The following is a 24734-nucleotide window of genomic DNA, read 5'->3' on the forward strand; positions in this document are numbered from 1 at the left end:
GCCTATTTTTAACCAGGCCTCTGGCGATTCTGAATTCGAGTTTATAGGTGAACGTGTCAAGTAGTGCAGAGAACAAAGCCAACGACACATTGTATTCATCATCATTCTGTCCTGGTACATTTTATTTTTCCCAACATTGGTGATTTAAAACCCCATGACATTTCTTCAAGGTGAAATTCGACTGGAATTTTCAACAAGATTAGTTTGTTTCAAGCCAAAATAAATATCATTCGGGTTCAGCAAAACTTTAGAAAGGCACCGATAAATGCGATGAGGTCCAGAGAAGTACCCTGACAACAGCCTGCCCTTAGCTAATGTACTTATACTTTTAAAAATCAATGAAATAATTCAGCTGCTGTAGTGATTAGCAATACATTACAAAAGCGGCATTAAAAATTGAGTCCTCTCTCCTAACGCCAGTCTGTGAAAGCATTGTTCTTTAAGTGTATGTGAATATCATAATTATTTTATGATTCCATCTTCGGTTCTTTCCAGTGTAGTAAATTCAATTGACCATGAAATGAAATTTCATAGTCAAAATGCCTCCTTTACACTTTTTTATAGCAGCAATAACAGTTTTATGGCTCTAAGGGAAAGTAATTCATCAGATGTTTAACTTAAAGGCAGATTCTTATATTATTAATAAATATTTACCAATGTAATAAAGTACACATTTTAGCACGCATTATAAGGTCTTTTAACTATTTCTGCAACATTAATGAGCCCGACTGAGCATCTGTGAATAGTGGTGAACCCTGTAACTCTGTTGGTGACTAAAACACCCTTTTTATTTTTATTATTTGTCAGGCACAACATTGCAAGACTGATTGGAGAGGAACAGAGACAGAATCCTTCTTTCTAGTGTGGAAGGGACAAAAATGTAAGCGAGTGCACGGGAAACAATTATTTGCAATGGCGGGGAACGTCTCTGAATACTTAAAGGCTTTTCCCGACTGTTGGCTGCATTCTTTTCCCACAAAAAGAAAGTAAAAATAAAATCCCTGATGTTCAGCTCCAACACAAAAGATCACAGGCAAAGAAAATGATGTTGCCGCAATCCTATTTGGGAAAGTAATCTTATATTTCAGAGAGCACGCCGCAATCTCTGCACGCTAATCCATTGCATATTTCGCAATTGTCTACTGTTATCAGGGGAATTAACAATGAAACCAGTAGACACCACTGGCGTGGTCCTAATGTGCAGAGAAATATGTAAACAAGCAATGGGATTTGTTTTTTGTTATGCCAACACATCTGTTTCATTTTACCGGGGTTAAAAAAAAATGTCTTACAAACTATTGATCTTGTTTTAAAATCTCTGCTCAGTATCTCACCTGGACAGACACAAATGCTTTGTATACAATGGCGAAAAACACAACAAAAAAATCCCAGCAGAAGAGTTAAAATACTTAAGCAGATTTTACTCTGGTGGTTGCCGACTGTAATTGCTCGCTAAGAAAAACAGAACCAAAATGATTGCCTTAGTAATCCTGGTTCTCCGGAGGGCCTTGTTCAATGTTTGTGACAATAAATAACACAATTAGGTATATTTCACACAATAACTGAATCTGTATTTTCCTCCGCTGCCTGTAAGTGATGATTCTTCTCCTCTTCTCCGTATCCGAGTTTGATGTTTCATTTGAGGTAGGAGCATGCTGTGTATCAGAAACATGACGTTCTAATCCACCCAAGGCAACACGCCTAGGCCCCTGATAAGGGCAACCGTTTCTAAACTCGCACCCGGGCCACCTTTCCACTCAAGGACACCGCTTTTTGAACCAAAGGCAAGGGAAGGTGGGGTGCTTCCAAACCCATGAATCGGACCTTTTGAAAAATCATTTCCGATCGGAAAGATCTTGTCGGGTCATCCCCTTCCATAGGACCGCCAACCAACCCAGCGCCCTCTCCTCAAACACCAGGGATTGATGCCCCCCCCCCCGGGTGTGCACGGCACGAGGAGGAACCATCCACGTGTGCCCCGGCAGACAGGCCTGAGCACGCGTCACAACGGGAACCCCCAGATCTTTAGCAGGAGCAGAACCAAGGACAGAAAAAACGTTCCAGCAAGCGCCTTGCCGCCTACCATGTGCAGCCCACTGCCGTGGAGCGCGCCGTCTGGTTCCGCCAGGTTTCTGGAGATTGTGATGGACGGGAGATCCAGGCTCTGCGGGGGAAACTGGGGCGTGAACTCGCTGCCCTGGGGGGGCAGGGGGTCGCCGAGGCCTTGGAAGGGGAGGAGCACGTCCGGGACGCCCAGGGCGGGGTCGGACTCCGGGGGAGGCGTGATGGGCGGGATCTCAAACTCCTCGTCCCCGAGGCTCGGCGTGTGGAAAGTCTGCTGAAAAGAAACAAAAGACAGATCGTTTTCGCGCTCTGTCCCCGTCTCGCGCTTCTCCCCGGAGGGAAGACGATCTCGCAGGAAAACACCGCAGAGCCGGGCCCAAATATTTATTTCTCCGATGAAAACATCTTAAACACAGATTGCCACATAGAAAAGTTTTGCTGATCGTTCCGATTAAAGATTTAAGTCTCATTATCATATGGTTTTAAAGGCGTATCAGTATTAATAGTTTTTTAATGCGGACTTAATTAGCAACATCTGTCTTTGTTGTTCGTTGGAGCAGCAGCGACATTAGATTTGGCCATATAACAAATTGCCACTTTATTGATATGTTAGTGAAACAGCTCGAGCCGCTCGCAGCACCCCCATGCTCCATAAAACGCGGACGCTTCCGCGGCGCGCGCGCACATTAACGCGGAGGTGCACATTACACGTGTTTACTCGCTGTCACAACGTATAAAGCTCGTCATATTCAATTCGAGGTTCGCTTTTTCCATGTCCTCATTGACACGTTCCCCAGCGTGAGGGTGCTGCTGCTGCAGAAATTGTTACTGGGTCCCACGCACCGCTTTCGCCAGGCACCTATTAAAGGGTTCCAGTGCTTTTATGTAAACTACAAGGAGAGTTATTTCCTTTTACATGAAGGCTTTGATATGTGTTTATCAGAACATTTGCTGCTGCTGCCAGTCTGCGACTGCTAAATACGGTCTGGAGGAGGAACACGAGAGAGATACCTCTGAACTCCACTGAGGTGGCTCACTCGGGGGGATAAGTATTTCCCCAGACCTAGGAGTAAACAATGCCCTGTGTCTTTCATCGCCGCTTAAATTCTTAAAGATAAGTGTCATGAAATATGGCTTTGTGACGTCAGTCAGCAGGACTTTTTGCTCCACTCCACCAACCACCTTTCTTAAACTAGAACTTGGATGTGGGGGTGGTCAAGGCCTACAGTATTGTTTTTGGTAGAGTGAGGAGGTTGGGGCAGGGCACTCCTACTTTTTATTCTTAGCTCAGAGGGTCAAATTTACAGTTCATGGATTATTAATAACATTTTTAAAAAGGTTTTATTTATTTATTTTTAGAGAGGGAAGGGAGAGAGAAACATCAATGTGTGGTTGCTGGGGGCAATGCCCTGCAACCTAGGCATGTGCCCTGACTGGGAATCGAACCTGCGATGCCTGGTTCGCAGCCCGTGCTCAATCCACTGAGCTACGCCAGCCAGGGCCGGATTATTAATAACATTTTTGAAGAATGCATTGGTGCAAGATCACTTGAATCTGCTGTGATTGGTGAAGAGAACGAATGTAGAGCTGAAAACCCTCATGATTCCAACTGTGAACTGGTGGTGTCATCCAACGAGCACGCAAGAGAAAACAGAAACGCACTGAGGGGAGAGGACGCCTTTCCCACAGGCACACCCTGTCCTCTGTCACTGTGTCATCTCACCGGAAACAAAAAGGTCATAAGCCACGATGGACAATCGAACATCTTCAGGTCCTTAGCAGACTCCCTACACGGCAACCCTTACAGCAGGGTAAACACGTGTGAAAGCCAGAAAGAAATATTAGATCTTCTGACATCTTTATTCTAATAAATGAGCCCCCAAAGGTGCTGCTTTCTTACCACGGCACCCCGAGATCCCCAACACAAAGGGATGCACCGGCGGCAAGCGCGGTTGGCTAATGAACGTAACCCCGTGGCTGCGTTCGCTGTTATTTTGGCACTAATTCGGTCTAGTAACAGATGCAGCTGTAATTTGTGACTCATTTGCTACCCCATTACTGCTTAATGAAATCTAACATATCACATTAACAATACGGATAAACACTCGTTCTTGATATGTGGCATTTGGCTGTTTTCATTACCACTGTAATTAACACTTGAAATATTATTTCAATAAATATTTAAAGCACTTTAAAAATGGTCAGGGTAAGCATGACACAGACAGAAAACATGAAGCAAACGTGTGAATTTGAGACTCCGGCGGTCCCGGTCCCCACAGCGTTATCCGCAGGGCGGTATCTGTGTGAGGCGGATTGGTCTCAGCCACGATTTCGACTTTACTGCATCGAACCTCAAGTCTTCCTGAATTAGTTTGCACTCATTAAAATGTTAAAAAAACAAATAAATTTACTTTTAATGCAGTGATTGGGAAATTAGGCGCACGCTATAATGTAGTGCATTAACATTTACTTGGGCTTTATTTTTTGTTCAAAAACGATGTGCAGGGAAATCGTTATATAAGATTGCCTTCTAAACTCTAACATAAACACAGCTTACGCCAGGCAGTCAAAATTAGGAGGCTCTCATTTTAATTTTTGTTAAGGACTAGAAAAAGGAGGAGATCTTATATAATATGTCCTGAGAGCACACTTTTTTAAAAAAGACAAAGTAATTTTAAGTTAGGATTTAGTATACCTATATCAAACCTAATAAAACCATGCAATAAAATTATACTACAGTACACAGTCAAGAAGACGCTAAAATCCTTAACCACTTTTAAAGAGAGGTGATATATTAAATACAGTGTTGAGCATGCCTTGGAAAAAAACGTAACAAAAACACGGCTTCTCTGAGATTGTAACAATAACCGTGCACGTAACAGCCTCAACAGCAAAAACAAAAGGCACAGATTTTTGCATACAGGGCCCCAGGACCAACGGCAGCCTCGTCATGTAGCGTTCCTCTGATTGCTTCTTCCAGATACCGACTTCCCAGTGTTTGCCTCGACCACGTTAAAGGAGTGTGTACATGGTTAAATACCATCTGTACCGAAATGTTCAAAACATTTGTTCCTTTTGATAAAAATGCAAATCTGGAGAACTGTTGTATCAACACACACCCGCCAATGTCTGACACGGTGAATTATCACAGCTGGAATTAAATTGTCTCCGAGCAGCTGCTGGCAGCGGAGCTTTCATCAATGTTTGATTCAAATGTAGGGAAAAAAAAAATCCTCCAGAATGAAACATCACGTTGTCCTTACAGATGGGGTTCGTGTTCATTATCACGCACAACACAGCAGCCCGTGCCAGCCATGTCCCCTTCTCCGGGCTGTCTCCTTGGTCAGGGAGTCAACAGTCACTGGAAAAGGAATTCATCTACACATACTCTTAATACTGGCTTCTCCCTATTTTCTAGTAATTTCTCAAGGTTGATTTCTTTCACGTCACTTGCTTCCTTCCTGGGACCACGATCATTGAGGAAGCCATTGCGATTGCCATTCTCTGGGGTCAAGCTAGTTCCGTGTCCTGTATTCAGATGTATTTGGGAAAGGAAGACTTTTTATTATAGGAACTGCCCAGAGGTTCCATTTGGACTGATGTCACTGTTTGCTCTTGTTTTAAAATCTTCAGTCTCAGCCCTGACTTGTGTAGCTCAGGGGATTGAGCACGGGCTGTGAACCAAAAGGTCACTAGTTCGATTCCCAGTCAGGGAACATGCCCAGGTTGCAGGCCAGGTCCCCAGTAGGGGGAGCTCTAGTGAAAAACCACACATTGATATTTCTCTCTGTCTCTTTCTCCTTTTCTTCCTCTCTAAAAATGAATAAATAAAATCTTTTAAAAAATAAATAAGATGTTCAATCTCAGAGTCTACCATTTTCCAGAAACTGTTTCCTTGCTCTAATCAAGATCGAGGTTTTTCAAAGCCCTGGCTGGCGTAGCTCATTGGATTGAGCGTGGGCTGCGAACCAAAGTGTCGCAGGTTCGATTCCCAGTCAGGGCACATGCCTGGGTTGCAGGCCATGACCCCCAGCAACCACACATTGATGTCTCTCTCTCTCTCTCTCTCTCTCCTCTCTTTCTCTCTCTCTCTCTCTCTCTCTCTCTATCTCCCTCCCTTCCCTCTCTAAAAATAAATAAATAAAATCTTTGAAGAAAAAAGAAAGCATCTAAATGTAGTTATTTAAAAAAAAGATTGAGGTTTGTCAGGGGGGCGAGGGGTAAGTCAGTGAGACAGACAACAGCCCTGAGCCACTAAGTAAGGAATTCAGTAAAAAACAAGAAGGTATGTGTTCCATTTGCACCAGTCGACTGCAGACAAACCCAGAACCAGCATGGTGCTGCCTTTGCACTCTCTCAGCTTTCCTGGCTATGGAATGTCCATTCACTCATTCGATCAGTATTTACTGAGCACCTACTACACGCCAGGCACGGTGCTGGGCTGTGGGGTGCCAACAAAGACCAAAACATGTGTGTCACGCCTCGCCCGCCCAAGACCCACGAAACAGGAATGCTGTTCGGCCACGTTGTTTCCCAGATCATGGCAACTCAGTGAGACTATCCCCGGGGCTATGCGAAGTTAAAATATTGCCTATTAAAAATGACGTCCATCTGGTTTCCCAAATAACTACTTACCTGCTTAGGTAAGTAGCACCAACATAGTTCGTACAGACAGGTGGATTTTATATACTCTCTCACATTACTTTTGCTCGCATATGTGTTTCTCTTTATCGAGAGACACGTGTGAACTGCTAACCTTCGCCACGGCTTTGGCCAGGCGAGAGGGCCGTGTCAGGCCATCTCCCTTTCCCGCAGGTCTTTCTCACTGCCCCTCCTGAGCGGCCGCCTGGCACCACGCACGAGAAAGACAAACTCGGTGCGTGGCTTCTCCCCTCGAGCCTTTTCAAGGATCTGGATGACCCACGAGGCACGAACAGACACGTCAAGGGACACACCTACCTCGCTGGCTGCAAAGAAAGCGTTGTTTGCCTCTGCCATGTTCATGTAGTTATTGCTGGTTCCGAACTGCAAGGAAGCAGATTGTTTCAGGTTAATATGCAAATGAGTAGTGGGCTGTGGCGGGTTACTCGGTACTGGGGGGGTGGGGTGGGGGAGAGCACGGTGCCGCTGGGAGGTGTGGGAGCGGCTTCGCCCAGAGCGAAGGGGACCGGTGGCAGTTTCAAGGCGCCATCCTCTCCTGCCGGCTGGCTCCCTCGGAAACACCAAGCACGGACTTGGGCGAGCTTGGTCATTCCACAAAAGAGTGTTGCTTCTCATCAAGACTAAGAGCAAAGCGAGGCGACTGCAAACGTGCGGCCAACTGGCCACGAGCGTGTGTTATTTATGGGGCCGCCATTTCTCACAGGGTAGAAGGAAAAGGGTCCCCCCACCCCCACCCTCCAAATCACCTTGACACGTTTTTTAAAGCATGTTGCGATTTCATAGCTTACTTTTCCAGAACAGATGTCGCAAGTGTGGGTAGGTTAAGATGTGAATTAAAGGGAATAGAATTCAATTCCCAGGACTCAAATTCTATTTTCTAGTGAATGGGGTGTGGCGTGAATATAAATAAATAATAAGACTAAAGAATATTTCTTTAAATCTCCAGAGTTTGAAACGCTATCTGTATCCATCAGAGCTGCTGAAAATAGCGATATTTAATCTCTCGATGTAACGTTGAGCGCAAAGAGGTTTAAAAACTAAGCGGGATCCCATGAACACAGCAATTTTTATTTAATTCCCTAACACAATAGGCCGTTCATACTGTCACCAATAAGACTGTATCAGCATTTCAGACGTAAGCTCTTTACTTCTGGAGACCCGTTATCAAAATGTTAAACTTGGATTTGGGCAGAAATGTGTTTTCAGGGTCGGATGGGAGGAGGAGCAGGCGCACTGGGTTGCTTTAAACACTCCGTTATCAGCCCGGCAAGATGGAGAGGCTGTGCGCGCAGAATTAGCTGGAGTCGTATTATTTTCATGATTTTTTTCAACAGTAAAAAGGATGCCCTGGTTTCTACACAGTGGATGACTTCCCTCCTTTCATGCATTCAACAGCACAGAGGGTGGCTCTCCAAAGGGTGAAATGGAGACATCCAGTCTTCCATATAAAGAGAGCTAGTCATTATTTAAAGTAGAAGGCACCGTGTGCCCACGGCCGGGGCAGACTAAATAGAGCACAGAGGTAAATCCTCCCAACGAACCCACCGGCACTGGTTTCCGGGGGGGGGCTCTCAGCCGGTGCAGGGAGCGGGACGGACGCGCTGCACGGATTTATCACGTCAGGGACCCAAGAACTGAGCGGGGCTTACACGCAAGACGCTGATGGTTCCAGAGCGCTGGGCTGGTCCGCGGAAGCAAAACCCCACCCCGCACAGCGACACCTCCACGCACACGCACACGCACACACTGAGCCCCCGGATGCGTGCGGACACGTATCTTTATACGGGTTTCTGAAAGACGTATTTGTCTGCGCTCAAGAAAGGCCTCTATCTGGTTTCTCGGAAGCCGCGTGAGAGCAAAAGCAAAAGTCGGGTTATCTCCGCGCTATCAAGGTGTAGACGCGGAATAGGCAGTTTCATGAAAGCCCGTCATGCCTCAACAGAGGGCTTTCAACGTGGCTTCAAAATCAAAACGCACGGTAGGCGTGCACGCACATGCGTGCAGGGACACACACAAACACGCCCCCCCCCCCACGCCCCCGTGTTTCTCCAATGTTAAAACTATGCAGGAAAAAAGTAGGCTCTGTCTTGGAACTCATGGTGAATTAATGATCTCAGAATTCAAATCTTGGGTCTCCATGCCTCACGTGCTTTATAACTATTTCAGAGAACTTGGGTCACGGCGTGTGTTTCACGCACCGATCCTGGCTCCCCAAACTGCCCACGGCCTGCGTCTCAGCGTTACCGTTATTTAAATGTAGGCTTTGTTAGGGAGTTAGAAATCCATCGAAGGGCAACAGCTCATTATCAGAGAGTATTTTTTTAAGATTAAACTCACTTATTATCTAATAGCATCTAAAACAAAGAAAAATAAAGTGGCTATTAAACTAAGGGCCTAAACAATTCAAAAAACAAATTAAGCTGAGAGTGAAGTAAGAACTGGGTTAGAAATCCTCTTCTGAACAGTTAGGATGCGAATGTAATTACTGAAGAAACTACAGCTAATCAGCTGTGAATTGTATCCATTAATTAGTATTTGCCCTGGAGAAATGAGAAAAACCAGTGCGGAGGCAGACAGCTCAACTCTGGTGGCGGGTGGTGGTGGGGGGTGGTGGGTGATGGGTAGTGGTGGTGGGTGGTGGTGGTGGGAGGTAGTGGTGGGTGGTGGTGGGTGCTGGTGGGTGGTGGTGGGTGGTGGTGGTGGGTGCTGGTGGGTAGTGGTGGTGGTGGTGGTGGGTGGTGCTGCTGCTGCTGCTCCATTAGTCAAGCCGGGGGCTCCAGGGGTCGGGTCATTCGGACAGCTCTCACCTGGAGCACCCAGCTGGCGTCACAAAGCGCTCCCTGCGTATCTTCTGCGTCTGTACAAGGCCTTAAGCAATGGCTTTTATTTGGAAACACTTGGCTATGAGGCTACAAGAGCCATCAACCCTTTAAAATAGAAGCAAAGGTCTCTATTTCCTTGGGCGTGAAACATGCCCTCTACAACGACGGCTTCAGATGCCGCCGTGTCCCAGGCAGCCGTGTTTCTCCTGCCAGGCGACCAGGCCCCCGGTTTAGGGCAGTCGGATGAAACACAGGACAGGAAGCCCCGTTCGACCTGACTTTCAAACTATCAACTTAAAAAAAAAAGTATAGGTATGGGCCAAGTGCTATTTGGGATATACTTAGAAATAAAAAAGTGTTCCTTATCTATGACTCAAATTTAGCTGGGTGTTCTTTATTTTTTTGTGTTTTTTTTAAGATTGCATTTATTTATTTTTAGAGAGAGGGGAGAGGAGGGAGAAAAACATCCATGTGTGGTTGCCTCTCACGCACCCCCTACTGGGGACCTGGCCTGCAACCCAGGCATGTGCCCTGACTGGGAATCAAACCTGTGGCGACTTTTTGGTTCACAGGCCGGTGCTCAGCCCACTGAGCCACACCGGCCACGGTGTATATCTGAACCCTGCAATTGTGGTGGTTACCCTGATCATGTTGGAAGGGATGCCACATTCCGGGTGACTTAGCATATCGAGTAACGTTAGCATAATTTCACTTATTTTCAAATGCAACCCATGAACCTGTTTTACTTGTCTATATAAGAAGAGATCGGATTCTTAGAGAAGTGACTCTTTGGGGACAGGTCCGTAATATAATGACCTCTGAACGATTAACTTCAGCGACATTGTGTATAATTAAATTTATGTTCCAAAAGACAGTGACCTTGATAAACACGTTATATTACAGGAAATCCTGGGTCCGTGAGGGAAGGGGCCTTGACTGGGCCCCCGACTGGCACCCCCAGAACTGAGGACAGTGCCTGGCACATTGTGGGCACTCCAAGATCTGCTGAAGGGAGGGAGGAAAGGAGGAATCCCATTGTAACTTCAGTGTCTCATCATCGCCCATCCTAACTGTATCACTTCCATTTTTATGAGAGCGGTGATGACGACCATGCTGATGAAGATGATGATAACGATGCGTTTGCTTGGAAAGCCTTCTACCTACATTATTTAACTTTCCTAAGTGCGACGAGGGGTCATTTGTCTTCCCAGCACCAGTTAGATGAACCTCATCACTGCCCCCCGTTTCTAAGTTAACACACGGAGGCTTCCAGGGGTCAAGCTTCTTGCCCCAAGTCAGACACAAACACGGAAGTCTGACCTCCATCCTGCCGCCTCCCAATCTGTATCACTTATAACCCAACACCCACAAAAACTTGAGTCTTTCTCCGATCAATTCCATCCTGAAAGTCGTCAATCTTACCTATCTTACTCAAAGCTAGAACTTCCCAGGGGGCATTTTAATAAGGTTCCTGACTCCCGTGAAATGTCCCCAGGGGGAAGGGTGGCAGGGCCCGCCCAGTAAATGCGGCCAAGGCTGCAGACCCCGCCCTCTCCGATGGGTCACATCACCCGGGACAGAGTCAGAGGCCCTGAGAAGCCCTGCAGTTAACGCCTCAAGAACCCGCAAGGCACTGCGGTGGGAGCTGGAGACAGAACGGGGAGGATGTTGGTGAGGCTCCTACATGGATGGGGCTCACGTATTTCTTGAGGGTGAGACAGTAATGCCCCCCAATATATTTTTTTCCCATGGGACACTTCCTTTCGTTTCGCCCGCAATGCCTTGTGGGAACACACTTTGGGAAACCTTGTTCCCAACTCTTTGTTCATAGCGTTCTTTCATTTGCCCTGAATCCTCACAAAAGGTAATAGGCTCATGGCGTGCAATGGTAAAGTACACGCATTTTGCGAAGCGACTAAATAAGAATTTCTAAATTATGCATTGTAAGTCACCTTCATCGGGCCTATTTCCAGACGTTCCAAGTGGTAACTCTTCATTTGTTGCTCCTTCAAAGATCTCCTAGGCAACCATAGGAGGTTCCAGATTTCAGGAGTCAACACAAAATATTTCAAACACACTAAATGAGTCCCACGTGAAGGACAGCCAACTACTCTAAGGAGCACATGCAAACATGGTGAGAGAAAGAGTCTCACACATACATGGAAATGGTCCCTGGGAGGCAGGGCATTTAGGGGGTCTTTGCCACTTGGATGGGCTCCAACCGATGACCCCTCCAAAAAATCTAATTATAAGGCAGAACCAAATTGCTCTGCATAACGTCTGCCTCTCCATAATTTCACAAAAGAACATCTTCACGGCACGTGGAGGTAGATTTACTTTTGCTGCTTGATGAGTCATCACGGCTTCAGTGAGTACCGATTTATGAAGGACATCAATTAAGAAGAAGTATTGCTGGGTTTTAAAAACATTATTAAAGACCGTTGTGTCTGTGGGCCGTCGAGCTGTGTGAGGTGCCAAAGGAAATGAATGGCGACCGTTAAGTCCAGCGCGTCCAGGTCTCCACAGGGAGACCGTGGAGCAGCGCGGAGGGGAAGCCGTCCGGAATCCCGAGACGGATGCTCCGGCCCGAGGGGCCCACACAACCCCGGTCCCACTGAAGTCATTTTGACGCGCTGTGAAGAATCATTATGGGCTTGTAATGAAGCAGCATCAACACAGGGCGTCGAACGGCTCAATGGCATACATTTAATCCTTTACAAAAAGAGAAGCTGCCCTGGCTGGCGTAGCTCAGTGGATTGAGCTCGGGCTGCGAACCAAAGTGTCGTAGGTTCAATTCCCAGTCAGGGTACATGCCTGGGTTGCAGGCCATGAGCCCCAGCAACCGCACATTGATGTTTCTCTCTCTCTCTCTCTCCCTTCCCTCTCTAAAAATGGATAAATAAAATTTTAAAAAATATATAAATAAATAAAACCATTTCTTATTAAAAAAAAAAAAGAGAAGCCCTTGGACTCTCTTTTCGGCGCTCCCACTAGGTTTGTTAGCAGACACCATCCAACTGGATGCCCCAGTAAGGACATCTGTCGTTGCTGACACAGACACACCGTGCCGTCATGGACCAGGTGTGCCAAGCACCGTCACGTGATGGGGGAGGGGGTGCTGTTAACAACCCTGTGGGAAAGAACTCAGCGCAGATGACCGAGTTTTAACCACGCTCCACAGCGGTGGTCTGTTCCAGGATGTAGGACCCACAGGCGTGAACACAAGCCCAATAGGGCAAATGACAAGCCCACCAAAAATTCTCGGGAATAGACCTGGAGCTCCCACTCCGGACACAAAGGAGGACTCAGGGAAGAAGGATGATCGTCTATCCCCAAGGTCAGGGGTTCACAGCAGCCTGGAAACAAAAAACTGGCAAATGAGGACTCAGAGGTATAATGAGCAGGAGAATACACACACACACACACACACACACACAATTCTGCTGTGTGTATACAATTATATAGGGAGAATTATGCACACATATACAATTATACACACACACACACAATTCTGCATGTATACAATTATAGAGAGAGAATTATGAACACCTATCCAATTATATATATACACACCCACACATATGAAGGGGACCCCCAAACATCAGAATTTATTTATAAAAGACTGTGTGTTTATTCTTACATGTTTAAACTGCTCAGAACAGTTTTTGAACTTGATTTGGATGCTTTTAAATGCTTCTGACATTTTTTGTTTGTTTGTTTGTTTGACCTCTTCCACCCTAGCAAATGTTCCCTTTGAGAACTTTTTTATCCAGGGAAACAAAAAAAAAAGTTGCTCGGGGTGAGACTGGGTGAATAGGGAGCGTGGGGCGTCGGGAGTTATGTCCTTTTTGGTCAAAAACTGCTGAACACTCAGCGTGGTGTGGGCAGGTGCACTTGCAAGTCACCCATCATGACATGGGCAAACAATCTCAAATAAAATTCACTGAAGCCAAACGCAGCCTCTCACAACACCACCAGCTAGCACACTGATACAGATGGGTTCCCAGTGGGGGAAGCCCATGCTACAAAACTATTACTGGCCTTTCCACATGCTAAAAATCCCTAGGTATTTATCTTCTGAGCATCCGGGTCATATATATAAATAACTGCCACCACACTTCTACTTGGGGGTCAACAGGCCTCTCAATCAACCCTACGAGCAAAACCAAACTCCTCCTCCTCTCCCCCAACCCTGCTCCACCCACAGCCTTCCCCATCTCCTTTGATGGGGACCGGCTCAGTTCCGGTGACTCGGGACAAAAGTCATACATGAATCCACGTGGTCTCCCGTGCTTCTGCTGACTCAACTTTCCAATGCTACCCAGAGCTGGCCACGTGTCACCACCTCCGTGGGACCCTGCGGGACCCACTGCCTCCCCAGTCACTGCGGTAGCCCCTCCCCGGCCCCAGCTCGGCCGCGCTCCCCACACCACAGTGCATTCCAAGTGCACACACAAGGACGACCTTCGAAAACTCGAGTCAGATCGCATCACTCTGCCCCAAGCCTTCCGGTGCCTTCCCATTCGCTTGGCAAAGATGCCCAAGTCCACACACAGGCCTTGGTTTCTCGTCTAAGCCTTGGCCGATGGTCTCCCCGCTGCTCATGGTACCCAGCCCGCTGGCCGCCTGCTGTTCTGTCGAGACCCCAGACAGCACCTCCCCACCGCAGGGCCTTTCCACTGGCCGTCGCCTGGGCAGGGAATGTCGTCCCTCCCAATGTCCCCGTGGCTGGCTCCCTCCCCTCCTTTTGGGCCTCTCCTCAAATGTCCCCTTCTGTCTGACAACCCCAGCCCTCCACCTCTTGCACCTTCTATTGCTCTTCCCCTAGTCCATCTTTCCCACACACCTTTCAACATATTTATCGTCGTTCTCCCTGCCCCGCTGGAACGTAAATTGAAGGACAAGAATCGGCTGCCCACTATTTCCACTGACGTCCCGGTGCCACGAGAGAAATGTTTAACGGACAGCAGACATTCCGTAAATCTCCACTGAATTAATTTCTAGGTGGGAAATGACAGCGTGTAGCATTGCTCCCCAAGCCGAGCAGGGCGCGGTCTAAACACCCCTGGAATCCAGTTGGAGAGGAGGAGCCAAGCGCCCATTGCCATGGGCCCCCTCCACGAACGGTGCCCGATGGGGAAAACGTGGTAACGGGATGAGTTGCAGAAAATGAATATGTTTTAATGCTAGAGACAGTTAGCCTGAAGAATAAGCTTTATTCTAGAAAACGCACTAACCCTTTCCCAGAAAATATACGGGGGCCTGGGCAGACGGGGTGGAGCACTCAGGATGGGGGCCGTAGGTGGCTGAGAAGGAGCTCCGAGGACAACACAGGTCCTGGCCAGCAGGTAAAAAGCTGAGAGAAGAGGAAGAGTGTAATGGGGCAAGCATTTGAGTACGAAATTTGACAGCTGGTTTTTGGTTTTTATTGTTTAAAAACCTGTTAAAAAAAACACTGCTTTATAGTCCGGGTCAGTTTCCCAGCATGGTGCGAGCGGACCACAGCATAACTGGACACTTGCTGAAAATGCAGACCACCTGGCCCCACCCTGGATTTCTTCCATCAGAATCTCCAGGTCGGGGGGCCCTAAAATGCGTTGTATTTCTAAGCCAGCTTCTCGGGAATTCTAAAACACACTAACACTTGAAAAGGACTAGCCTGGTTCATTTCAGACTAATGTGGTGGAAATGTCTTTTTGTCCATAAACCTCTCCGTCTACCCGATGAGGATCTTACTGAGCTGCTGAGGTAGCAGCAGTGGCTACGGGCAAATGTAGCCACTTGTGAGGTGACCACCGGCCCGGAGGAAGGGCGGGAGCGTCCTGAGCTGGACCACGTAGGGGAGGCAGGCTCCGCTGTCAGATTTCTCACCCAGCTCTGTGGACCCACAGACGGAACAACAATGCCTAAACATATGGGCTCTCCCCAAACAGGGAGGCCTTTGGATTTCCATGATCTGGACACATTTGAGGCTGTGAATTGCAGAACCATCTGGACGAGTGAGAAGTGGCAAGGGATTAAAAAAAAATGAAAACCAACTGCACTTGTTTAATACCGCAAACAAATGTAAGGAGAGGAGAGGCTACTAGGCTTCCCAAATCAGGTTTTCTTTTTATTTTTTTTTCCTGATTTTTAAAAAAATGTTTTATTGCTATTCTACTACAGTTATCCCAATGTTTCCCCCTTGCCCTTCATCTGCCCAACCCCCTCTCCCCCTCCCACATTACATTTTCTTTTTAGCAAAAATGGAGCAACTTGGGGATGGGCCCAGCAACCAAGCATGACCCAGGTTCAGAGAACGGGAGAAAGGGGTCCTGGTTTTCCGTAACCACACACGCAAGAGGCGAATGGTGACGCACACACACGCTGTTAAGGGGCCATGCTTCCCACGTCATTCTGGTCTATCGCCGCCCTCCCTCCGAAAAGCCTTACCAACCCTCAAGTGTGTACTCATCGGATGCTACTGAAGAGGACGTATTGGGGGGATCTATCTACCTCCCTGAAGACGGCAGAAAGGACCAGGAGACGATATGATTGTTGCTTTTAAGAGAGGACAACATCCTCAGGGTGATGGGGCACGCACATTTGTCACCCCGAGGGCCCCGTCCGTGACTGACACTGACAAACAGCCCGCAGGTTTCGGGGAAGGCGTGGCCAGGCTGAGTAACGAGTCTTGAGCCGGGGAAGATGGCCAGAGGAGGGAGCATCCCGCAGCAGACTGAAGCGTGCACAGGCTCGGTTCCAGGGGCAGTGCCGAGGCCCACGTGGCTGCAGGGCAGGTGCCGGGCACTGAGAGGAGGGAGGTGACCCGGGAGAGACAGTGGCAGCCAAGCTCTGGAGCACCCTGAAGGCCAACCTGAAGGTCTCGCAATGCACTCGACAGGACGGTCCCCGAGGACTTTGTCGGAGGGAGGAGGGAGAGACAGAGACCAAAAGATCATCGGTGCTGGAAGACCGGAAGCAAAAAGGCCAGGGAAGACCACGCCGAGGCCAGCACGACGTGGCCGGTGCCCAGACGGGGCAGAGGCAAAAGGAGGAGGAACGAAACACAAAGAGCACTTCGTCTCAAGTGAAACCAACGGCCGTGGAACCCTGATCTCACCGCACCAGTTGTGGGTGGCAGGCGAGTTACCTACCCTGACTTGAGGACAAGTTCAAATCCCGGCTGAGCTACGTGTCAGCCAGGTAATTGTGCACAAGCTATTGACTGGGCCGCTGGGTGCTTCAGACCTCCCACCAAGAACTCGGGGAGAACAACAGCATTTGCCTCATCCTGGGCATCGTGCTGAGGACCAAACGGGTTAGTACCCCGAAAGCCACCTTTTCCGTCTGCACCAATGGCCAAGGTAACCTCTCGGTGAGCTTCGTAGAAACCGAAACAGACTGAGCACATACATATTACAAAGTGCTGCGGCTTATGTAACAGCACCTGACAGTTTTACTACGTAAAGAACCCCAACGGCTTCCCAACAGTGTTTAGAGGAAAACAGAAACCCGTGTCCTTAGGCTGCCAGTCCCCACATGATGTGGCTGCAGGCTCCTCATCCATTTCCCTGCCAAGGAGGAGGCTCCTGGTGTCCACCGAGTCCCAGGCTTGCTGCTCCAGCTGCCACCCACTCTCTCCTCTGGGCCGTCACGCCCACTCTCCCCCTTCCTGGCCTGGACCACTCTCCACTCCAGCCTTAGTTTGTGTGGGGCTCTGCTAACCTCGCCCCCTCGGGAGGGCCCCCCAGATCGGCCTGGCTAGCAGGACACACACAGCCCTCCTCAGTCTTTGGTCCGTTCCCCTGCCTTTCATCCCCACAAGGGCTTGTCACTGCCTGGCTCCACCGCACTCGGCCGTCTGGCTGGTTGTCTACCGTCCCATTTCACTAGAACGGACCGTCCAGGATGGCGGGGAATTCATCTGCACCGATGTGGCTTCCTCTGGCTCTCGGCCATGGTGGCCCACAGTGGCAGGCAGGTGCTCGGTATACACCTGTCGGATGCACGAGGGAGTGAAGGAACAAGCCGGAGAGATCCAGGTTCAAATCCCAACTCTACCACTGACGAGCTGGGTATCCTCAGGTCGGCTGCTTCGCGCCACCTCCCTGAACATCTGTCTCCCCTGTTCCAAGGACGAAAGGACGGAACTTTGTGTCAGGAGAAGGGAGAGGACATGACGTCCCCAGCAAAGAGTGTCACAGGGACGAGGCACTGGATCAATGTAAGGAAATTAACGACGAGGAGCCTGGAAAGGTAGGAACGTGATAATCTGGGGAAAATAGACGGGCAGTTACAACACGTCATGTAACATTTATGAAGTGCCCACCATCTAAGAGACAACGGTAGATGTTGGGTGAAAATGTGCGAGAGACGCAGCTCCCACCCAAGGAGAGCTCTCATGGGAAGGACACCTGTGACCCCCCAGGCAGGCGCCTGCCACACCAGGGGTCAACACACAGCGTTCTCTCTGGAAGGTCGGCAGCAGGTTCCAAAGAACAGGAGCCATTTGCGTGGGGTCCTGAAGGGTGGGTAGGAGCCTGTCGGTGAGACAATAGCACTCTGGTGGAGAAAACTACTTGGGCGAAGGACAAGTGGCAGGCAAGCGGGCCGGGCAGACCGCAACATGGGAACGCACATGTTCTTGGCAGAGAGAACGGGGGGAGGGTGGCAAAGGGGGCCGGCAACTACAGACTTCACTTGGGAGAGGTTTAGCCCCGACACGCTGTGTGGATAAACGGTACATCTGTAGGCGGAGGAAGACTAAACTCCAAGGACAAGGAAGACCAGTCAAGAAGAATGGGAAGATTCAGAGTACAGCTTCCAGGAAGTAACAACGAGGCCCATTCTGTGTGTCTTCTGCTGCACGTGGCAAAGTGTGGGCATCCTCTCTATACTCACAACACCTGGCAACATTGTTGTGCGTGGTCTGTTCTGGTTTCTCGAAGGCCACTGAAGTGACAGCTAAGAGCTGCCATTCAGTACGGATGGAGAAGGTGGCTCCTTTCTTCGCTGTCACTGTAAGAATCAGAAGGACCCCTTCCCCTGGCCCCAAGAGGTCGGACACTGGCAGGCAAACGTCTGGTACCAGCAGTACGTCACCCGGGTTTCGAAAGAGCCGTGACTCAGGATCGATTCCAATACCCCTGGGAGGAAGGACCGCCCAGCCCCCCTGCGTCACGGGCGCTTCAGTGCGAGCTTGTTTGTAAGAAGCAGGTCCACTGAGGTGCACAGTGGGGACCATTCTCAAGGATGCTCAGAAAACGGCTCCTTGGAAAAGCCTCCTCGGCACCACCCTGACCACCCCCGGCTGGACTGGATTCTCCTCCTCCAAGCTCCATGGCAACCTGTACGTCACTCTACATTGTGCCCTTGAGGGCAGGGGCCATTTATGCCCCATTGGCTATATTGCAGCTTCATGGCCTGGCGCACAGTAGGTACTCAACTGATAAGGCAACAGCCTCGGGATCAGCCTCAGGGGTACCTGCAATCGGCAGCTTCCTGGTGGTTAAAGACAGGTGAGGAAGCTGTTTATTTTTCTGTGCACAGGGCACCACCCACTGTGACGGTCGCCAAAGTATGCCAAGCCTCAAAACAAAAGAGAAACGCAAAGTCACAGAAGATAAAGTCTGAGTAATGTTCCCGGCACTGCCAGATTTATAGCTCACGTTCAACCAAATGACGAAGGACCTTGGAGACTTAAGGGAATAACCAATTAAGAAAAATGTTCCTCGGTATTTTCAAATAAAATCATCTTAACTAATTACATTTACTTAGTTCGGTAACCAAACTCTACTAACCAGTGATAAACCATGTTCTCTAATTTCAATCCCTCTGATGATGACTTAGCAGGAATTCCATCAAAACACCAGTGACCTCTTATATTGTCTTCCATTCTTTGATCTCATAAGTCTAAAATTTAATACTGGTAAGCCACATTATGTCTACATACCTATATATAAATATGTAGGTATATAGATTAGTGATTCTCAACTAGGGGCCACTTTGCTCCCCCAGGGGCCGCTGGGAAATGTCCAGGGAGATTTCACTGTCATGACTGCTGGGTGCCTCGCGCATCTAATGAGCCAAGGCCAGGGATGTCGCTAAACCTCCTGCTACGCGCAGGGCAGCTCCCACAACAAAGAATTATCCTGTCCGAAATGTCGATAGTGCTGAAGCTGAGAAACTCTAAAACACAGCAATCCATATATTAAGCATAAACAAACAACAGATAAAGTATTTTAAAATAAATGTTACAGGATTACTGCTTCTACGCGGCCCAAACACAATCAGCGTTTTTGCCTTCGAGTGGGCACGAAGCTGACTTTGCATATAGCTACGTGTAAGGTTACTGACTGCAATCAAGGGCTATCTTAAATGTGTTACAAATAGGTATCAACTAGTCGGTTGTCAGCTATGAAGCATTCTATTTACGTAAATACTCAATTGCTCTTTTTCCCCCTGCTGTGGATAAGTCAACAAATAGAAGTAGATTAACACGTTCTTCTACGGCTAATGTTTAAAAAAGATAAATAAACTACAAATTCTCCCTGAAGAATTAAGTGACTTAATGTGTGTATTTTCAATCCTCAACCATTTTTATTTATTTTCTTAAATTATAGTTGATATTCACTATTATTTTATCCCAGTTTTGGGTGTACAACATGGTGTTTAGACATTTATATGCAATTTATGAAGTGATACCCCAATAAGCCTATTACCTACCTGACACCACACATAGTTACTACAGTATTATCGACTATATGCCCTATTAACTTTGATCATTTTTGGTAAACCCGATACTGGAATCCTGCTTCACTCAGAAATTATCAACGGTAAGAAGTTCCTCAGCATATAGAATACAGAGTGATCATTTAGATCAAACAGGATTACACAGGAGGTCTCCTCAGGTCTACTCATTCCCATCTATCAATCCCAAAAGTCTACGGACGAGTCTCAGATGCTTGATGAGAAGCGGTGAGACTTAAGATACGAAACTGCCGCCGGAACCGGTCTGGCCGCCGCCACACGCCAGGGCCGGTGTTCCGACGGAGCCGGCGGCGGAGGGCCTCTGCCCCCACCGCAAGGATATCTGGCTGACGCACATTGCTCCGTGAGTCTGTGATTGCCTCAATTCTGCAGGGACTTTTCACCAGATGGGTGATAGTATAGCCTTCATCAGTGCTCTGCATCTTACCAGTCCCGTGTTCACTTGTTTATCTCGCCTCTTTTCCTAGGAAAGTCTCACGGGAGACTGGGTCCTACTTCTGATAAGGTTTGGGGGGGAGAGGGGAAGAAATCACACTCCTCTCCACCAAGGGTCCTGACACGTGCAACTTAAGATTTTGTAAATTTATTTTAAAAGAAGGTTTTCCCCCCAGCCCCATGTTTTAATTAGTCTGAGTACGAGGCTAACAGTGTCCTAAACAGCATCATAAAATCAAATCCCTTCAAAGTCAGGGCCGTTGGCTTTCATCTTGAAGGCAAATGGCAGAATTCAGTCAAGATGTCAATGCGAATCTGGTGTATAACCCAAAACTTTTCATAGCATTTTATATAAAATAACCATGCACTTCAGCGTCCCTCAACAAGAGAGGCGTTTTATTCTTAGAATCCGAAACAGCCCCTGTATACTAATACGTTCAAGGTTACCTTAACACTCCCTTGCATGAATTTAAAGAGATGGGATTAGACAGCAATTTGTAAGCAGCTCATCTTAAACCATGTATCAAATTTCACACGCGCATCAGAAACCCAGGTCTATTCCAGAGGAGTGACTCAACTGTACGAAGGCAAATTATATCCAGTCGTAAATGCAAAAGTGGCTGAAAAGCAGAGGAAACAGATGTAAAAAATCTTAAAACAATCCCCAAGGGATACTAGTGAGGCTGTGTTCTAAGCTAAAGACAGTATGTGAATACAATGTAAAAACGTACTAACCTTCTTGATGTGCCCATGAAAATGCCCCCTATTGGGGGAGGGGAGGTTTTTACTTAGAAACTTAAAAATGTGAAAGAGAAACCTGGCTCTAAAGTAGAACGTTAGCACCTTATTTACAGGGACTCGTATACAATGCACGAGTTACCAGCCTACACTCACTCCATCCATCCTACAGAGAGAGTGTTTTTCTCACTGCTACTAGTGAAAGAATACACACGGCACACACAAAACGTGACTCCACTTTGCACGGTGCTGGTTAATAACTGAGGGAGAAGGGAAGATCCATCCAAAAGCCTATCTATAAATTACTTCGGCCCTAATAAAAATAACAGGTATGATTTTTTTTAAAGAACTGCGGCTGCTGCCTTCTCATCAAGATTAATATTGAAACTAACCCCAGCGTAACAGGGCCCCCGGGATGAGGGAGAGATTCCGTGAGGGACATCCGTCTGGCGTCCGCCACCAGCCCCTCCCCCCTGCCCCACCGTTCTCTCGGAAGATGCCACGCCAGATAGGTGGTCACAGAAGCCTGTGCCTTCCCAAACCACGCATGTCCCCCAAACTCTCTCTTTCACGTTTGATGACGTTAGTATGATTATAAAGACGTGAGGCTGAAAACCCTAACTCACGCACGAGTGAAAATGGAAAGGTTCATAGAGAAGGAAGAGTCTGGGCAGGAAAAGATCCGATTTCACCACGAGAAGAGAAACCCTTCGGAGACTCCCCGAAACACACCGTGAGAGCGCCTGGCCCCAGCACGGACGACGGGAGAGAAGGGCTGAGAAATCACGGGGTGCCCACCGCGTCCCAGTGTGCACAATCACAAACTCCCCCTCCGCAAACGAGAGCTGGAGGGAGGAAGCCCTCAGGTGCCTGCCCACCCACTGCTGGGCAAAGGTTTTCAAGTTTCCTCCTTTACCAGCAGGGCACTGTTGAATGTAAGAAAAGTAACTTGACTAGAGAGAGACAAGATTTAATTCCTGATGGCAGAGCCTGACGCCGAGGCCTGATGGGGTCACGTGTGGCTCTGGGACGAACACTGACCGGGGACCCGTCACCCTGCTCCTGGGACATGTGAGCGCCAGAGGGTCCAGATGACACCGCGGGGTTTTACCAAGCAGCGGCACCAACACGGGAAACACCCAACACCAAACACAGTGTAATAATTATATACATATATTTTTTAAAAGGTTCTATTTATTTACTTTTAGAGAGAGGGGAGGGAGAAAGAAAGAGAAGGAGAGAAACATCAATGTGTGGTTGCCTCTCACACGCCCCCTACTGGGGACCTGGCCTGCAACCCAGGTTATGTGCTCTCTCTGGGAATCGAACCGGTGACTCTTTGCTTCACAGTCTGGTGCTTAATCCACTGAGACACAGCAGCCAGGGCTGTGATATATTTTAAACACATCCTAAAGTTCACCCAACCTTATGGACTCCAATAATGTAGAGAAACTTCATTAACTAAATAAGGTCTTCCCAAGAGCTTTACGGCATCCAATAGACGCATCTAGAAAGGTTGTGTGTCTCGAATATGTCGATTTTATTTTAAACAGTTCTGAAGTGGTTTCAATGACGTAGAAAAATGGTCATGGCATGACAGAAAACCACAAATCAAAACCACATACAGTAAGACATGAGTTTTTTTAGTCCTTCTATGCTTTCTTAAAATTAGCACCTACTGGTCCAGTAATCAAGGAAAACCATTTACAATGGAATAATGTATCAAGAAGTATTCCCTTCATCTCTGTCAGCATGTGAGTAAACAAAAATCCTGACAGTAAAAACCAGCCATGGTCCATGTTTACGGCTTCTTCACTTACTCCTCCCTACAACACACACATCCTGGCAGCGCCTGTGTGCTAGGGGGTCTGTGACAATCCTGAGAACACACCATGAGCCCAGAACGTGGTCTCCTGCCTTCACGGAGTACATGGCCCAGAAGAGGGAAGTCAGGCAGCGATCGAATGATGATAGAAATGTCATGGCGAAACCCACCTGCAAAGCCTGCTACGAAGAAGGACCCAGGGCACGTGAGGATCGGTGCTGGCGGACCACAAGGAAAACATGCAGCCAGCCAGGTAAGGGAGGGTACCAGCATGCACTAGGGGGGTGCTGGCGGGCGGGGAGGGGAGGGAAGATGGGGAGAGCTGAGAAGTGGGTGGATTCCGGGGCGACTGCTGGGGAGGATGGCCAGGACCAGCACTCGTGTGACCGGGCGGGTGGCAACGCCATTCGTTGAGATAAGGGGAGCTAAACAAAGTCGGGCTTGGGGGTGGGTGGAGAGCTGAATCATGGGCGCACCTTAAACATGTGGGGGCGGAGGCACCAGGGGATGTCTATCGTTGGCGGGGAGGTCTGGGATACGGAGATGTGTTTTGTACGACCCCCGGGCGCAGATGTTCAATGAAGCCGTCAGCACGAAGGCGATCTGGGAGGGGAGAACCCACGGAAGAGGACCTACAGCAGGGCCTTGAGAATCCCCAACATTTAATGACAGGGACCCTGATCCAGCCAAGGAGCCTGCGAAAGACTGGCCAGAGTTTCAGAAGGGCAGGCTGGCACGAGGGACGTCCCTGGCATCAAGACGAGAGAGACCTCAGCCAGCAAGAGGGGCAGGTCACGTGACACACCACAGAAACTTGGAAGCTGGACTTGGAAGCTGGAATTTTTGTTATGGGGGGGTTAGTGATGCCGAGACACGGTGCCTCTCACAGAGGCACAGGCTCGAAACACGGGGTGGTGACAGCACCAGCTGCCCTCGGGGAGCCATGAGGACAGGACAGACAGTCAGGCGACGACTCGGAACCACAGCCAAAGAAACCCGAACACTCGACTCGAAGAGAGAGAGAGAAGGCAGCAGCTCGGGAAGAAGCCCACGCGGAGAGCAAACCCAGGGGGCAGCCATCAGGTGATCTGGGCCGGACGCGGGAGACAGTGATACGCATGTAAGTCATCTGCCCGTAGACAGGCAGAGACCAAAAGCGCCTGTAAAGGAGAGTCCCTCGGGACACCCGGACAGAAGAGAGTCTCATACTAAAGCCAAAGGTGCATCGCTTGGGATTCGTGAAAAGGTCTCGTTTGCCCGTGAAGAGGAGGAGCCGGTGCCCCACGGACCATCGGTCGGGCAGAGGTAGACGCACAAGGCCACGCCGTGCCGGTGCCCGTGACCACAGCGCAAGGGCCACCGAGACCACCGAGTCATAGGTGCCAAGAAAGGAGAAAGACATCCCCTTCATTTTGTGTGTGACAAAGGGGGGGGGG

At 48.6% G+C, this 24734-nt stretch overlaps 1 protein-coding gene across 2 annotated transcripts in view; it reads right to left on the reverse strand.

The window, feature by feature from the left end:
• TOX3 (TOX high mobility group box family member 3) overlaps positions 1-24734 on the reverse strand; it is a 102158-nt gene that overhangs the window by 23849 nt on the left and 53575 nt on the right. The window contains exons 2-3 of one of the 2 annotated variants that reach the window (XM_036011810.1): positions 7024-7089; positions 2084-2335 (exon numbers count right to left, since the gene is read on the reverse strand). In XM_036011810.1, coding sequence (XP_035867703.1) covers positions 2084-2335; positions 7024-7089 — 318 coding nt within the window. Of the gene's footprint in view, positions 1-2083; positions 2339-7023; positions 7090-24734 lie in introns of both variants that reach the window. The other variant, XM_028501865.2, reaches the window with a different exon arrangement.

The sequence above is a fragment of the Phyllostomus discolor genome, chromosome 12, assembly GCF_004126475.2.
Source record: "Phyllostomus discolor isolate MPI-MPIP mPhyDis1 chromosome 12, mPhyDis1.pri.v3, whole genome shotgun sequence".
In the NCBI taxonomy this organism is placed as follows: domain Eukaryota; kingdom Metazoa; phylum Chordata; class Mammalia; order Chiroptera; family Phyllostomidae; genus Phyllostomus; species Phyllostomus discolor.